The 16,173-nt window shown below is 40.6% G+C and overlaps 1 protein-coding gene across 1 annotated transcript in view; it reads right to left on the reverse strand.

The window, feature by feature from the left end:
• LOC148374127 (voltage-dependent T-type calcium channel subunit alpha-1I-like) overlaps nucleotides 1-16,173 on the reverse strand; it is a 229,772-nt gene that overhangs the window by 63,241 nt on the left and 150,358 nt on the right. The window contains exons 7-10 of the mRNA XM_088332864.1: nucleotides 11,547-11,895; nucleotides 11,379-11,471; nucleotides 5,869-6,193; nucleotides 3,794-4,197 (exon numbers count right to left, since the gene is read on the reverse strand). Coding sequence (XP_088188990.1) covers nucleotides 3,794-4,197; nucleotides 5,869-6,193; nucleotides 11,379-11,471; nucleotides 11,547-11,895 — 1,171 coding nt within the window. The remainder of the gene's footprint in view (nucleotides 1-3,793; nucleotides 4,198-5,868; nucleotides 6,194-11,378; nucleotides 11,472-11,546; nucleotides 11,896-16,173) is intronic.

Here is a 16,173-nt window from a genome sequence, read left to right on the forward strand (position 1 = left end):
GAGAAAGCAACTATTCGGTACGCTGTCAAAGCGCGGGGGTGGACGGGTAAGGGAAGCAGAAAAGGGGAGATGGCGAGAGTCAGAGAGAAGCCAAGACACTCGGGGTGAAACAGGAAGGAAGGACGGCGGCAAATAAAATTGCTTGGAAGGCAGGAAGCTAAGTTGGCAAAGCAGCATGCAAAGGGTTTCTTGAGGAAAATAATTAGGAAAAGTAGCAAGGGAGGGAGGATGCCAGAAATACCGAAAAAAGGGGGTAAGATCTGTTTACCCCCTCAAATTTCAAGCAAGTGTTCTCATTCGTCGGTGGATTTTGTAAAAGGCCGCCTATCTGCGGCCAGGCTAAATGCTTACACCTCGGTCAGGAAGTCTCCTTACAGGGACACCGTCATCCTCGTCTATCACCCAAAAACACAACCGTCAAAGCTTGATCAGCATAGTCATGCACAGACATTGAGGGGATTTGTAGGTGTTTAGGGGCAGTGTGTGTTATACAGCGCCTCCAAGTGGTTAAATATACTTCATTCATTAAATGAAAAAAACAAACAAACATAATTTTTTGAAAATACCTATAGGTCGAAATATTAGCATTTAAAGTGGGACCTCTATTTAGGATTTTTTTTTATTCTTGACGAAGCTTTGTAACCTAAAACTTTGTAAGTAGAGACGCATTTGCAATGTAAATGCGCTAAAACGTTCCAAGCCAAGCAAAAGTACAGTATAATATATTTTGTAATAAAGAGCAGCACATGAAACAAATACATGTTACAATTCGATTAGCATTCCATCCATCCATCCATTATCTTCCGCTTATCCGAGGTCGGGTCGCGAGAGCAGCAGCCTTAAAAGGGAAGCCCAGATGTCCCTATCCCCAGCCACCTCCTCCAGCTCATCCGACGGGATCCCGAGGCGTTCCGAAGCCAGCCGAGAGATATCGTCTCTCCAGCGTGTCCTGGGTCGCCCTCTGGGCCGCCTGCCGGTGAGACATGCCCGGAACACCTCCCGAGGGAGGCGTCCAGGAGGCATCCTTATCAGATGCCCGAGCCACCTCAACTGGCTCCTCTTAATGCGGAGGAGCAGTGGCTCTACACAGAGTTCCTCCCGGATGACTGAGCTTCTCACCTTATCTCTAAGGAAACACCCAGACACACTGCGGAGGAAACTCATTTCGGCCACTTGTATCCGGGATCGTGTTCTTTCGGTCATAACCCAAAGTTCATGACCATAGGTGAGGGTAGGAACGTAGATCGACAGGTAGATCGAGAGCTTTGCCTTTCGGCTCAGCTCCCTCTTCACCACGACGGACTGGTACAGGGTCCGAATGACGGCAGACGCTGCACCGACCCGTCTTTCGATCTACTGTTCCATCCTACCCTCACTCGTGAACAAGACCCCAAGATACTTGAACTCCTCCACTTGGGGCAAGATCTCATCCCCAACCCGGAGGGAGCATGCCACCCTTTTCCGGCTGAGTACCATGGTCTCGGAGGTGCTTATCCTCATCCCGGCCATTTCACACTCGGCATCTGCAAAAAGCAGTGACGCAATGCTGAGGCCCCCAAACCGGACTCCATCCCCACCAAGGCTGCGCCTAGAAATTCTGTCCATAAAGGTTATAAACAGAGTTGGTGACAAAGGGCAGGAGTCCAACCCTCACCGGGAACAAATCCGACTTACTGACGGCAATGCGGACCAGACTCTGGCACCGGGCATACAGGGATTGCACAGCCTGGATAAAACAGTGTGGTACCCCATACTCCCGAAGCACCCCCCGCAGGGCCTCCCGAGGAACACGGTCGAATGCCTTCTCCAAGTCCACAAAACACATGTAGACCGGACAGGCAAACTCCCATGCACCCTCAAGGACCCTGCAGAGTGTGTAAAGCTGGTCCAGTGTTCCAGGGCCAGGACAAAAACTACACTGTTCCTCCTGAATCCGAGATTCGACCTCCTGGCGGACCCTCCTCTCCAGTACCCCTGAATAGACCTTACCAGGGAGGCTGGGAAGTGTGATTCCTATATTACTACAGAATAAACATAAAACGAGAGACAAATAATGTAAAAAAAAAAACAAAGGATGAAGGAAATAACTAAAATATTAATGTACCTTTTTGCCTTACATTTCTTGAAAAACATTATCCAACAATGTCTACTTTTGCCGGCTTTTCACAAGTTGTAGGAAATGCGCAAACAGGCATCTTAATAAACTATAGCCCAACTTGTCAACACTTCCAGTTACAAGGGATACAAAGTCAGAAATATCCCACATGATGCGCTGCTATTAGCCGCTGCCAGAGTTTCCTGAACGTAAACAAACTGGCTATCGCTTAAAATCTGCCTAGTAACCTAGTGTGCATGCCTGTTATAGCATGCACTTTGTGCCACCGTCAGAGTTCAGAGATCAGGGACGATGAGGAGGAGGGGTTTCAGCAAGATTACGGGGGAGAGGACGCAGCCGTCATTCCATCAGCCCAAAATGAAAAAACGTTTAAGCAAAATTTCACAAAGTTTTGGATTTTGATGGCAAATTGAGGTTTTTGGTAATTTTGAGTCCCCGTAGTTGGCATTCTTCCTTGTACATAAAACAATGCCATCTACTAGTCAAATATTGCACAGTGTCCCTTTAATGAAAACAATTGATTTAAATATAAAGTATAAATACATGACTATCATATAAACATGCATTTTTAAAATACTCATGGGTCCAGAAATTAGCATGTTTTACGTAACATGAACCTCACCTAAAGGGAGCTAGCATAATCATCTTCCATTTTGCTGCCACAGGTACACAAAATTTGCAAAAAGGCTTGGCATAAAAAAGAGAAAGAAAATGGTGCATTTTCGACACCTTTAGTCTCCATGGTTTGTATTCTTCTTTGTGTATTTTAGCATTCCTGTTCGGTTGCACAACACCATTTACTGACATTTAGTGGTCAAATAAAACACACCTTCCTTTTAAGCGTTTGCCAAATTATCAAGGTAAACTCCTTTGAAAGAGCGGATTTTGAATAAAGTACTTCGACAACAAACACCTGTGACATAACTTTAAAAAAACACTCAGGACCAAAGGTTCTTTTAAATCTATCTTTTTAAAATATATCTGAATGTTCTGACTCTATTTGAACTCACCATGAGTCCAAAAGGCAATTCGTTGCCTTGACTGCAAGAAGTACTTCGTCCTCCAAAATAACTTGGATTTTATAAGTATAATCACCATTGCTTTAATGGCAAGATCCAAACATTTTAATGCATCTAGTCTAGTATTGAAGGGCTCAAGTCACATTCATTTTTATAGCCCTTAATCACAAAAGCAAGGGTGTTAAACTCATTAAGCATTCCGTGACTTTGAATTGAGTAAAATAAAACCAAGAAGGGTTTCCTCAATGTTCTTAGGTGGTCAGCAAATGCAGTTAACCTGGATGCTTTGCAAGTGGTACCTGGTTTTGGTGACATCTAGTGGACATATTTAAACTTACAAGTCCTTGTTTATTTTGCACTTCTCTCAGCATTATCTTGCAGGCCACGTTAAAGATGTGGCCGGCCACATTAGGCCCATTGGCAATGATTTTGACCAAGGTGAAAAAAAGGGTCCAAATAGTGCACAGACCACTATTCTGAAACCTTGATCAGAAACTTTGGTGAAGGCAAGGAAAATTACCCAAACCACAGCATGAGGACACAGAACATGAAAAAAAGACAACACAGAATATGCTGGAATACTGATTTTAACTGAAGATATGTGTATTTTAAATGGAGTATAAATGCAAACGATTTAAGATGGTACAAAATGCCTTACCTGATTGTGATGTTCAATTCCCATGCTTATGGTGTTGATGAGGATAGCAATCATGATGCCCCTGCTGAAGTACTTGCTCTCCACGATGCCCCAGAGTTTTCTCCTCATTTCATCCCACACATCCTTACAGTGTCCCAAACAACTCCTCTTCTTTCTCTTTCCTTTCTTGGATTTATTCCCATCACTCTTCTCCTTTAAGTGGTTCTCTTCCTTATCCGTCTCCTTCACAGTGTCCCCGTCGTCGTCATCTCCGCTGGCACTCTCTCCAACGGTCGCCGGGCCTTCTTCAAGGGCTGAAGCACACAAAGGGCAATCGTGTGGATTCTGCCGCACAGCCAAACTGAGAGAGTTCTCGGTACACTGGAACTCATGGTCTTGCTTGCCTTGGTGCGGGCAGTGTTGCACTGTAGAGATATAGACAAACGAATTAGGTCGATCACAGGAAATCCAGAATATAGTGCATGAAGAAAGTATTGCTCCCCAATAAACAGGTGGCATATTGCCACATTTCAGGCTTCAAACTTAAACCAAAAATGCAACAAAAAAGGAGAGAAGCAAAAATGCAACAAAAAAAGAGAGAACCTTTTCCAAGAGTCAAAATCATGTGAGACACCATCGTGAAGTGGAACCAAATTGTTTCAACATTTTACATAGTAGTTACAACGAAAAAGCAAAAAGTAGGTTGGCCCCTAATTTCTCGCTGGTTTATTGTATTTAATTGAGTGTGCATTCCTTGTTGATGAAAACTACATGACACAGTACTCTGTTTTTGGCAAGATGTGATACCATTTAAACTTCACAATACGCTAAATGGCCAAAACATGCCTGAATAAAACCGAATGCCTAATTAACAACTATTACAAAATAACGGAACAGCACAATAAGTGCTCCTAACAAATTCTCTGTTTTTGATATATTTAATATTGTTACAACGATCATGGTGGCAGTTTTAATGTTTAGATGATGCTGCTTAAATTTAGATAAACTTGGGGCCGCAGTTGCTAGGTTGAAAAAGTTCTGCCTCCTTGAAAATCACTCAAAGTTCACTGTGCTTGTAGGCAAATCAGAATCTGCCATTGTTGGTGACAATGGAAATAGCATCTTTATTGTGTTGATGTGTTCCTCTCAAATAGAAAATGAATACTGTCAAGTAATTGTCTCACACTCAAAATATACGAAGCCCCAGCTACCCAGACATTTTCCGAACACTATAAAAGGTAGCCCCTTTACACTCACGCGATTACACCTAGGGATGATAAATAACACACCTTAAGACCAACACACACATCTATATTCCACCTCCATTCTTATACCACATACTGATAATATCAGTACATAAAATTCCCTCTCCTCTAGAAAAAACGCACTTTTAAGAATTTTTGGGATTCTCTACATTTTTTTCAATGATGATTTTTAATTAATGGCAATATAATGGTGGGGGGCATCGTTTGAAGTGTTAAAATGTTGAAAGTTAAATAATGTTTTCTATTAGGTATGTGTTAACAATGCCCAACTGAGTTCAAGGAACCCTTTTACTTTATTTTCCACTGCGCCCATCTGCTTTTATCTTACTTTTATCAGAGCTGTCCAGAACGAAACACATTTGGTTTGAGGAATTGGGTGTAAGTGAAGTGCTGAAGACTTACAACATGCTCCTCCCATTGGGCTTTTATTTTAGTTTTAAGTGTAGCATAAAACGGTAAAAGTAACAAGATGTTTTCTTCAAGTACAGTCCAAATGCCAACCCAAACCCCAATAAAGATGAAACAAGAAGAGTTTATTCGAGCAAGTCTATGAAATGCGTGTACTTGTACGCACATCATAAATGAACGGACTAAAGATACAATCATGACTAAGCCAGGAGATGGTAGCAGAGAGCAACAATGTTCCAAATTCCGTACAGCCCCTTTAGGATTTCTTGTAATTTCAGATTCCTGTTAAATGACCACTACAAGGCAACCGGTATCAATCACCATCGCGAGCATGATGCCTTAACAAAGTCTTGTTCGTATCGGTACTTGCCCGTCACTAGTGACACTAATTTGAGTTCACAAATCTGCTGAAATCATACTCACGTTTTGGATGTTTTGAGTTATGCCTCTCTCTGTTTTGATTTGCCCCGCCTCGCCTGTTGCCCCTGCTGCCCCCAGCAGGTTGGGGCTTACCCCTCAGCGTGTAGTAAAGAGTCACCGATCTCCTCTTGGCCTTGCGGAGGACATGGCAGACCAGCTGGAAAATCTCCTCGTAGCAGTCACCCGGCTCAGCCATGCTGGCCAGGGTGGACGAGGAAAGGCACTGTGCCCTTTGCTCCTGCATCAGCTGGTGCTCCCGCTGTTTGGTCTCTGAGAATTGGGTGGCGATGACCACTAGGCAGAGGTTGATCATGAAAAAAGAGCCAATCTGCGAGGACAAGGAAATAAATCGTCGAGAAAAATAAAATCTTAATGACCTCAAACTGAGTGGAGTAAAGGCAATGCGACATTTGGGGAGTTTGACACACACTCTGGCTGAATAAAATGCTTGGTGCGGAAATAAAGACTGACTCGTGTTCAAACACTCACTGAGTTTTATGAAGTGCGTCAATCCGCCTGTAGAAATGTTAGCACTCATGCTAAAGGTCTTGGAAAGCAGACCTTCTACCAGAGCGAGGCTGATTAGAGCAGACAGACTGAGCCAACACATGCCCATAGCACAGTTCCAAGTTTTTTTACTTTCTACAACACACTCACCGTACACTTTCTTGAGGGTTTTTTTTAAACACTCTATTCGCTATTACTCCATAGTTCAGCCCTTTCTGTCAAAGGACACATTCTTGACCAAGAACTTTGACCATGAGTGGCTGTGGCGAAAAAAGAAAAGAAAAAGGTATGCAGAAGCCATCAGTTGTCATCTGATTTTGAAAATATTAATTGAGTAAATAATACATATCTATATATATCTATATATATATATCTATCTATCTATATATATCTATATATCTATATCTATCTATCTATCTATCTATCTATCTATCTATCTATATATATATATATATATCTATATATATATATATATATATATATATATATATATATATATATATATATATATATATATATATATATATATATATATATATATATATATATATATATATATATATATATATATATATATATATTATAATATAATAGTTAGGCTTAATATTCTGGATCTAGGTATATTTTGTGTGTGTCCATGACTAAATCTCCCCATTAAAAAAAACCCTATGTAATTTTCCATGGGCTTTGTTTATTTACACCAACTTTCTTACTTTTAAAGCAGCAAAAATTGAGGTTTGATTTTAGCCAGCTCTGTGTAAAATTACATTTCTCAATCTGTACAGATTGTTGATAGCAATTCAAGTCTTATGAACATTAGCTGTGGAGTCCCTCAAAGGTCTGTGTCAGGTCCTTTATTCTTCTTTATTTTGCTTTTAGCCTGCTCTGGGTCAAATAATATTCCTCTGTGTCAGGTCCTTAATTCCTCTTTTAGTATATACATAATGTATGTAATGTATCATCCAAATTAGAACATATTCTATTCGCTGTCAACACTACAATATTAGGCTCGGGTACAAATGTATAAAATTTGCAGTCATAGATGACCATGTAACTTAACAAAGTAAAATAATGGTTTGATGAGAACAAACTATCATAAGATGTACCATAAACAAAGATTATGGTATTTTGGAAATCCAAAAAAGACATTGAAATTAAAAAAGATAAGTAATGCTCAAATAGAAAATCTTAAAGCTTTTAAGTTTCTCAGAGTTTTTATGAACCATTGCAATATCTGGAGACCCCATATAAATAAGATACAATCCAAATGAGCAAAGAATGTTGTCGTCATGAGCCTCTCAGCCTTCTTCTACTTTATTCGTTATTATTATTTTGTTCATTCAAGATAATCTATGAACTTCATAGCTTCCCCCTTCTGTGTCCTTTAGTTTCAGTCATGTAAAACTCAGTTTGGCTCAAGGGCCAGACTTTCTGTTCTAAAGCGGGCTGGGTCAGTAAGTTACTCTGACTGTTTGTAATGCACTTATTTTTTCAGAGAGACATTGTGTGTTTTTTTAAGGGAAAATGTTTATTCATTAAAAAATAAATAAAAAATACACTAACTTTTATATGAATGTGATTTATTTAAATACTCATAGGTTGATAAGTTTGTAATTATTTTATTTAACATGAAGCTCACCGAGAGGCTGCTAAAGGGACCCCGAAAAACCAAAAACATTGCAAAAGGATGCGCAAAAGAATGAGAAGATAAACAGTACGGATCAAGCAACATTGTAACTTTATATCTGTAAATAAAAAAATGAAGGACAAACTAAAATAAAAACAGCTGGATGAATATGAAGCCAACACCTGAGGGGAGCGTTGTGTTTGAGTGTTGCATGGAAAGTAAAACACATATGTGTCCTGTGGGTCAAACAGTTCTGCAGGTGTGCGGGGGCTTTGATATCTCTCCAGCAATGTTTGTGTGATGTGCATTTGATCACATCATAGACAGCTTTCTGCATAATTAGAGAAGGTAATCTAGTATGAGCATTCAGAGGACCTCAGTATTATGCATGCTGGAGCCCACACAAACACAAAAACACACGTGCATGCACACTCGGACAAATTAAGATGACAGGCTTTGTTTGCAGCTGTACTTTGGTGTAGCTACTGTCACATACTGGACTGTCTCAGAAAATTAGAATATTGTGATAAAGTACTTTATTTTCTGTAATGCAATTAAAAAAACAAAAATGTCATACATTCTGGATTCATTACACATCAACTGAACTATTTCAAGCCTTTTATTATTTGAATATTGCTGAATTTGGCTTACAGCTTAAGAAAACTCAAAAATCCTATCTCAAAATATTAGAATATCATGAAAAAGTATACAAGTAGGCTATTCAACTAATCACCTGAATCATCTAACTCGAAACACCTTGCGAGGGTTTCCTGAGCCTTTAAAACACTCAGCTTGGTTCAGTAAACTAAATCACAAGTATGGGGAAGACTGCTGATCTGTCTGCTGTCCAGAGGACCATCATTGATACCCTCCATCAGGAGGGTAAAACACAAAAAGAAATTTCTCAAAGAGCAGGCTGTTCACAGAGTGCAGTTTCAAAGCATATCCACAAAAAGTCTGTTGGAAGGGAAAAATGTGGCCGGAAACGCTGCACAACCAAGAGAGATGACCGCAGCCTTAACAAAATTGTGAAGAAGAGCCGCTTCCAGAATTTGGGGGAGCTTCAAAGACAGTGGGCTGAAGCTGGAGTCCAGGTATCAAAAGCCACAGTTCACAGACATGTCCGGGAAATGGGCTACAATAGCCGTATTCCCATGGTCAAGCCACTTCTGAACTCAAGACAACGGAAGAAGCGTCTGACTTGGGCTATGGAGAAGAAGCACTGGACAGTTGCAGAGTGGTCCAAAGTCCTCTTTTCCGACGAAAGCAAGTTTTGCATTTCATTTGGAAGTCAAGGCGCCAGAGTCTGGAGAAAGGCTGGAGAGGAGAAAAATCCAAGTTGCTTGAAATCCAGTGTGAAGTTCCCACAGTCAGCAATGGTTTGGGGAGCCATGTCAGCTGCTGGTGTTGGTCCACTGTGTTTCATCAACTCCAGAGTAAATGCAACTGTGTACCAAGAGATTTTAGAGCACTACATGCTTCCATCTGCTGAAAAGCTCTATGGAGATGAGGATTTCATTTTCCAGCATGATCTGGCACCTGCCCACAGTGCCAAAACCACCAGTAACTGGTGCATTGACCATGGCATCACTGTCCTTGATTGGCCTGCTAATTCCCCTGACCTGAACCCCATTGAGAATTTGTGGGGTATAGTTAAGAAGAAGATGAAAGACACCAGACCTACAAATGCAAATGAGCTGAAGGCCGCTATCGAAGCATCCTGGGCATCAATAACACCTCAGCAATGCCACAGGCTGATTGCCTCCATGCCACGCCGGATTGATGCAGTAATCCGTGCAAAAGGATTCCCAACCAAGTACTGAGTGCATCAATTGACATTTTCAAATGTTTGATTTAGTTTTGCTGTTATAAAATTATTTTTTTACTTGGTCTGAGGAAGTATTCTAATATTTTGAGATAGGATTTTTGAGTTTTTTTCAGCTGTAAGCCAAAATCAGCAATATTCAAATAATAAAAGGCTTGAAATAGTTCAGTTGATGTGTAATGAATCCAGAATGTATGACATTTTTGTTTTTTTAATTGCATTACAGAAAATAAAGAACTTTATCACAATATTCTAATTTTCTGAGACAGTCCAGTATATTTATGTCTGTATTCTCCACACACATACTTCCTAATAATTGCCACCTTGTCAGCAGGCCTGGTCGTGTTAGAGCCATTTATTCTTTAAAACGATGCAAAGAGCTCGCACATAAAGTGTCAGGAATGATGACGCAAATACTACTTAGGTAAGTCACCCCTACTCTAAATGAACCAATTTACCTTTTTTTTTGCTGTAATGTGATAAGAGAGGCAAAAAGGCCACTCAATGTCTTAATTTGAATAGTTACAGCAATTTAAGAATAAAAAATGTTGACATTTTATATATTTTGCTATTGGGATTTCAAAGAAAAGCTGCCAGTGTTACAGTTCACTTAAAACATTTCATTCATCCCCACCGTAAGTGTGTTACATTAACACCTTTCCAAGTGACACTTGTTATTTTAAAACCAAAAAAATGTTGTTCTATACCAAGCTTTGGCTCTGGGGCCGGATCCAGAGTTTCTGTTCCAAGACGGGCCGGATCAATAAACAACTCAAAATTGTTAGCTCAAATATCAAAACCAAAGCCAAGTACTCAAAATAATTTAGTAGCTCAAAGGGACAGTAGGTATTGTTCAGCAACTACAAGTGGTAAAACAAACTTTATAAAAAAACAAACAAAAAAAAACAATATTCAATATTGAACATACATGATCTATCATATAAATGTGTGTTTTATTATAATACCCGAATGGTTAAACAATGTGTGTATTCATTTTACATAACATGAGCCTCACCTAAATGGAGCCATCATAATTGTGCACCATATTGTTGCTATGGGTACCCCAAACTCTCAAAAAAAGCTGTGTCGAAAAATGGTGTGTTATGTTCTCTTTGTGTATCCCTAGTCTGTATTTTTCTTTGTAGCTTTGTTTCTGATTGTATTACACCATGCAGCAAAATCCAGTTGTCAAATAATACAGACTGTCCCTTTAATGGTTAATGCATTTTAAAGGAAAACTACCGAACTAGGACAGAACTACACAAAACTTTCAGCCATCCTTATACATGCAAAAATAAAATGTATTACACATCAATGATCTTTGTAAAATTCTTAGTTGCTATTAAGCAGGAACCTGCATTGTCACTAATTATAGCCCATCTCAAATGTTGAAAATGCTCTCTGACTTAAATGGTAAGCGTGAGTTCACTTTGTCGATACGAGGTTTTAGCTGAACAGTGGGTAAAAATCACAATAGGAAAAAAAAGGTAGCCCGCTCCTGCGCACCAAAGTGGTGGCATCAGTTTGTTGAAAATACTTGAAACAAGTACTCACAATGATGAGTAAGATGAAGTAGATGAAGTTGTAGAAGGAGTGGGCATCCATTACATAATACATGATCTCAACCCAGCCTTCCAGAGTGATCACCTGTGAAACAAAATGACATATCAACAGTGTAATAAAAAAAAGGCCATAAGTCTATTCCAAATCCAGAAAAGATACCTGAAAAATGACAATCCATGCATAAACGATATTGTCGAAGTTGATGGCGCCTTTGTGGGGGTTGTTACTCCCGGTGTGGCAGCGAGTGTAATACTGGTGCCAGTTGACGCACAGGCCCATTGCGTCACTACTGCCGCTCCCGTTCAACATTGGCTCGGGATTGAGACCCAAAGATTGTCTGTGAAGCGCGTCTTCCTTGTCCAGACAGCATGTCTGTCCTCCCTGACGCCTTGCTGGGACGTCGGAACACGACATGATACCGTTGTCCGATGGCAGTGAGCAGATGAAAGGCCTTTCATCGTCTTCCTCAGGTCGGTAATACGGGGGAGGAGGGCTCATTCCTCCTGATCTGAGACAGACATAAGGTAAGGAATTTAATTTTATTTTATTCACGTACTTTGACCCTCAGCGCGTAGTATTTTGCCAGTAAGTCATGTAAATTTATGGGAATGTTTACATCAACAAAGCACTGTTAGCTGTATAATCTGATTTTGTCAGGATCTGGCAATCTGACATGCCACCCTCTCCAGAAGGGACCAAGTGGGTTTGGAACGGCGTATGCTGGGTGAAGACCAAAGGATCCAGCAGATATTCCTCACCCCGTCCCGTTGGCGAGGGAAGGGTCCCTTGCCCGCTTCTGTATCCTGTCCCAGTGGCAAGGCAAGGATACCTTGGCTGCTTCTGTGTCCTGTCCTGGCCGCAAGATAGCTCCTGTCCTGGTAAAAAGGTCACTCAGTTGCTTCTGGTCCCTGTTCCAGCCATGAAGGACAAATAACCTCAACTGCCCTTGTCCCCATGGCCAGGAGATCCATGTCCTGGCGGCTAGGAGATGAGTCCTCAATCGTTTCTGGCCACGTTTAGGCAGGGGCAGACAAGGGCCTTCAGTTGTCCCCTGCAGCCTCTTTTGTTTTTATTGTTTTGTTTTACCTGGCATCGGCCCTTGAGGGGGAAGTGATATGAAGATCTGGTACACAACCTTGCCCCATAGGGCACCAAACAGGCTTTACACTGGACCCAACTGATCCCAATCTCCACACACCTGTCCCTAATCATCCCAAGACTTCATATTCACTGCTTGGACAACACACTGCATCGAGTCATAGCTTTTGCCATTTCCATGCCACCAAGCAGGTTTAATTTTTGTTTCTGGTTTGGACACTTTGCTAGTTGTCTTAAAACCTTTTTATTTTTTGTTGGTTTCTGTTTTTGTTAATAAATACCATCCATTGTTGAGCATACCTGCCTACATTCCGGTTTTCCTGCATTTGGGTCCACCAGCGCAAACTTAACAGAGTTTGTGCGATAAGCAGAAAGAGTGAAATGTAGCAAACAGCGTGACCCATCAGTGAACTCGCAAACTGGGCCTGAAGCTAACGAAGCAAAGAAAAGGCACGCTGACAAGAGTGGAATACTTATGGGGATCATGTGTTGGGTCGCGACATCACATCAGGTTAGGCCCAATAAGAACTCAGTAAATGCTTGATTTCTAGTATTAATTTCCCCATAAGAGATTTTTTTATACAATAGACAGGAACAAATTTGACCTAAAACTTGATTGGCAGTTCTGGATACTAAAGAAGCCAGCCCTTGTGCTGATACTAATATCCTTTTCTCAAATGTGCCTGTATTGACAAATACCAATGGTCCTAAATGGAAAATCACATGATATTTTAATCTTAAACAGATGAGGGTTGAAATGAGACAAAATTAGGGATAAACTACCAGTTCTAAGTTAGGATATTTTTCCCTCCCTGATCATGTTCGCTCAAGTGTCTGAATAAGTCATTGTGCGCTTCACTGAATGTGATCCCCAAAGCATATATTTTGTATCTGCTTGCAACAACTCGTAATTCAGGGGTACTTCCACCACAACAGAATACCTCATTTGACCGGCGATGTAACAGAAGCTAATCCTACATACTCCATTTGAGATCAAGTGTGGCTTTATAATAAGCGACGAGAGATTACTTCCGAAATAAGCTTAGGAATGTGTGATGTCCCTGAACGGAATGCCCCCTAAACATCACATATTTTTGCACTCTTCTTGCATAACCCTCTTACTTTGTCAGATGTATTTAGAGATGTTCTGTTACCAAAATAGTCACACATTACAAGGGGAAAGAAAAAAAAGTAATTGCTAAGTTAGTAAATCCAATGCAAGCTCAAAAATCTTGTTGGGTTCCTTTAAGCAGCAGACAACAGATTGTTTCGGCATGTAAACTAAGTCAAGTGGAAAATAAATATGATACAGTCTAAGTGAGCGTGCCTGAGCATGAAATCAGCGGAAAATAGATTATACTCTCATCCGTTGAGTGTCTTTGTCTGCTTTTTGCAATATAACTCAAGAATATTAATGTGACTGATTGCAAAAACCTGAAGCAGCACACGATGTCCCAGGCTGTGTCCCACAAGTGTCATTTTAAATGCCCTGATATTAAAATATCCGTCGACCGCCTCAGGTTTATACCCTATAAAGCGATCATTTCAAAGAAGGAGGTCATATCCGAGAGACAATATATGACTATCGGTGTCCCTTAACCTTTTCCTGAAGAAGTTTGAGAGTGAAAATTATACATTTCGGATTTATGTTCAGGCCCTGAATCTATGTCTCCTCAGTTGAGTTCAAACACTTTTGTGCAAAACCAAAGTCGCAGATCGACACAAAGCAGATGCTTGTGTAACACAATAGAAACTGCTGTCTATGTTGTGCATCTGCTTATATAACGGTGCATAAGTCAACCATTTAAAAAGATGTTTTAGCAAATTTCCAATCATATATCATGATAAGTTTATTCCTTTTTAAATATTGGACACCTGCAGAGATCACATAGGACGCCAGTTTGTTATTTTGACTATGATACTTCACTGTTGTTTGTTGTTTTGACTATTATGCACTGTTTGCATCCTTGTCACTTTTGCCAATCATGTTGCTCTTTGATTTCCTCAATCCTTAGGGAATATCTGCTTTTGTAACCTAAACAATCTAATACAAAGTTATGGCTCAGGGGAAAGTTTTTCAAACAAGTTGGTACTTCTTCTCCTCTGTTCTCCTCACAAATTTAAAATTCATGAGTGAGTTTTTAGGAAACTCTAAACTTGACAATGACCAAATCGTATGTTTACTTTGGTTTGATCTCGAATCCGGTGTATCAAGAGACATTTTGGTGAAATATTTTATTCTGAAGAAAGACGTGATCCTGCATTACATTTTTAGTTTTACAGTTTTAGTTGCTCTTAACCTTCCACTATCTGCCTCCCTCTCGTTCTGTGTGTATTTGAAAAGAGGCAGGCTGGAGACAAACACACACTAGCAATTCTACGTGCTATGAATAGGCACCCATGGGTGTGCACGCCTACATGAGCTGCATTGCTTTGCTGCATTGGCAGCTCGCTGTGGGATGCACCGTTTTAAGGCTGTTCCCCTGTCAAAGGGCATGCGAACGAAATATCTGCCCCCCCCCCAATCGGCCAGACCGCATTGCGCAGGGTAGGCATGACAAAGGTCTGGCGTCACGCCGAGAACACACCTCCTGCTTGAGAGTGAGATGAGAGATGGATCAAGGGTTGCAGCTGTCAAACTAAATCAAACAGGAAAGAAGGATGCTCATTGAAAGTTGATTTGAGGACATACAGAGCACTCATTGAAGACATCGTTTGCTGTTCCTGCATGATCTAATACAATCAAATACAAGCGGTGATTTAATATTTGACTAAAATAATTAGGTAAGTGAATATGGATTAGATTATTTCGTATTTGATATTAGTGCCGTCCCAAAAGTTGTACTCCTACGACCTGTAGTCCCTAAGGTAGGACTATAATCGGCCTCTGGGTCAAAAGTGGCTGGGAACCAACCTACAAGTGGTCTGACACATTTTGACAGAAATCAACAGATGCAGAGGGCACCAGGGTTTGCAAGATTTCAGAAATTCCTACAGTGTTTGACACTGGCGAATGCAACATTCTCGTAGAGTAACTTTTCTGGTCTTCTCCCACAAAACATTGAGTACTACATTCACATGCGAGCAATGGTCCAGTTATTTTAATCAATTTAAATGCGCACAAAATTGTGCTAAAGGTATTACGCCCACAAGTAGTCCGATTGTAGGGGCTGGCTGGCTTTGTCCCTTATTTCTCTGATTACTTGTTCTAGGATACCCCTTCCATTAAATTGTTTGCATTACTGTGCACATGCAGTTTATCTCATCTGGGATACTTTTGGTCCCAGAAAGACCTCTGGAGTACAGAGATGAAAAATAGAGGCGTATTCGTTGATTTTTGCAGGACGTCACCACGTTGTTTTCTGCCCCCACAGTGAAAATGCTACACTTGTATACATACATATATCGTGTAAATCCATGCTTCTGTCAAATCAAGTACGAGCACACCTTGTAAGACACACGAGACGCAACAATGGAGCAGACTTTTAAAGTGAGGAGTGAAAGGAAGCACGGTACTTAGTTTATTATGGTGAATGATGTAAATCAAATAACATTTTTGGCAGCTTTGCCTTCGAAGCGGATTGATCGCAAACGCCAAATATCGAAATCCCTTGCAATATGGTGGTTTACCTTTAGCAGTTTAGCTGCTCCCCTGAAATTCAACGTGCATTCTGCTCTGCATTCTGAT

This window comes from Urocampus carinirostris, chromosome 1, assembly GCF_059441175.1.
Source record: "Urocampus carinirostris isolate Australia breed hairy pipefish chromosome 1, RoL_Ucar_1.0, whole genome shotgun sequence".
NCBI lineage: Eukaryota > Metazoa > Chordata > Actinopteri > Syngnathiformes > Syngnathidae > Urocampus > Urocampus carinirostris.